The sequence below is a fragment of the Trypanosoma theileri genome (genome assembly GCF_002087225.1).
Source record: "Trypanosoma theileri isolate Edinburgh chromosome Unknown TM35_Tth_313_V1, whole genome shotgun sequence".
Taxonomy (NCBI): domain Eukaryota; phylum Euglenozoa; class Kinetoplastea; order Trypanosomatida; family Trypanosomatidae; genus Trypanosoma; species Trypanosoma theileri.
The window spans coordinates 1-1,054 of record NW_021640155.1 but is presented as its reverse complement, the minus strand read 5'-3'; the positions used below and the strand labels follow the sequence as shown (position 1 = coordinate 1,054).

Sequence of the window (1,054 nt, the reverse complement as noted above, 5' to 3'; positions counted from 1 at the left end):
ATCCCTTACAAACAGAGGAAATACGTTTGAACCCAGAGCGCACACACTGGCCAAAAGGGCTGTGAACATAACAAATACACTGCAGCACTTCATAACGCCTTCCTGTTGAGCTTGCTTGAGATTGTTCTAACCTTGCGGTCTTAGCTGTAACAAAAAAAAGAAATAAGAGACAAGTAAAGCACATGCGAGCCCCCACAACAACATAGTCTGATGAGAATCCAGAGCGGAAGAGGGGGAGGGAAGGTAAAGGGGAGAGGTAACAACAACCACACACCTGTGCCTGCGCCTACAGCGAGGCCAACGCAGATGTACACACACACACACATACACATACACACACAGAAGCACACCCCGAGGAGGGTCATATGTTTGTATAGCGCTCGTCTGCTGGACGGTCAAAGTCGATGTCCAACTCGGCGATCCGCCAGTCCTCATATGTGTTGTCCGGCAGCACTCTGCGAATGACGAGCGGGATGACGCCCTCGCGGAGTTCCTTCTGGGCGATGGTGAGGGGGTCCGTCTCGCCCTCGAGCGCCACCAGCACGGGGGCGTTCATGCTGATCTGCAGCGCCCGCGTGCCGAGGATGCGTGCGCGCTCGTACTTCGTGAGCACCGGCGCCGTCACGCGGTCCCTGTCGTCGCGCCGCGTCGCGGAGCCCGTCGCCACCGGCCCCGCCGCGCCAACACCCGCCGCGTCGCTCTGCTCGTCGTCGCTGCGCGGGGTGCTCTCCTCGTGCTCCTCGCCAAAGTTGAGGCTCAACCGATCGTCGTCGTCCTCCCGGTCAGACATACGCCTCCCTACCTCCTACAACAGGCAGCAGCCAGTCACACTCCACACAAGACGGGGGAAGAGGAACATCACACGTAGCAGCAGTAACAACAAGAACAACCACAACAATAGTCGTACCCACCACCTCGCACACCAAGGTGGGCCGGAGGAACAGGTAAAAAGACAGTGAGAACAGAAAAAAAAAAAACAATGAAAATATGAAAAACAAACAAAGAACTACACAAAAAAGTAAAGGCTGTTTGCAACAATCGCACTGAAACTGCA

At 55.3% G+C, this 1,054-nt stretch overlaps 1 protein-coding gene across 1 annotated transcript; it reads right to left on the bottom strand.

Moving 5' to 3' along the window:
* Window positions 1–361: 361 nt before the first annotated feature.
* TM35_003131000 (DNA-directed RNA polymerase subunit) lies at window positions 362–790 on the bottom strand (the record flags this gene model as incomplete). The annotated part of the gene is made up of 1 exon (XM_029032090.1): window positions 362–790. One exon carries the CDS (start codon window positions 788–790, stop codon window positions 362–364), a length of 429 nt encoding a protein of 142 aa, XP_028876616.1.
* Between the last annotated feature and the right edge of the window lie 264 nt (window positions 791–1,054).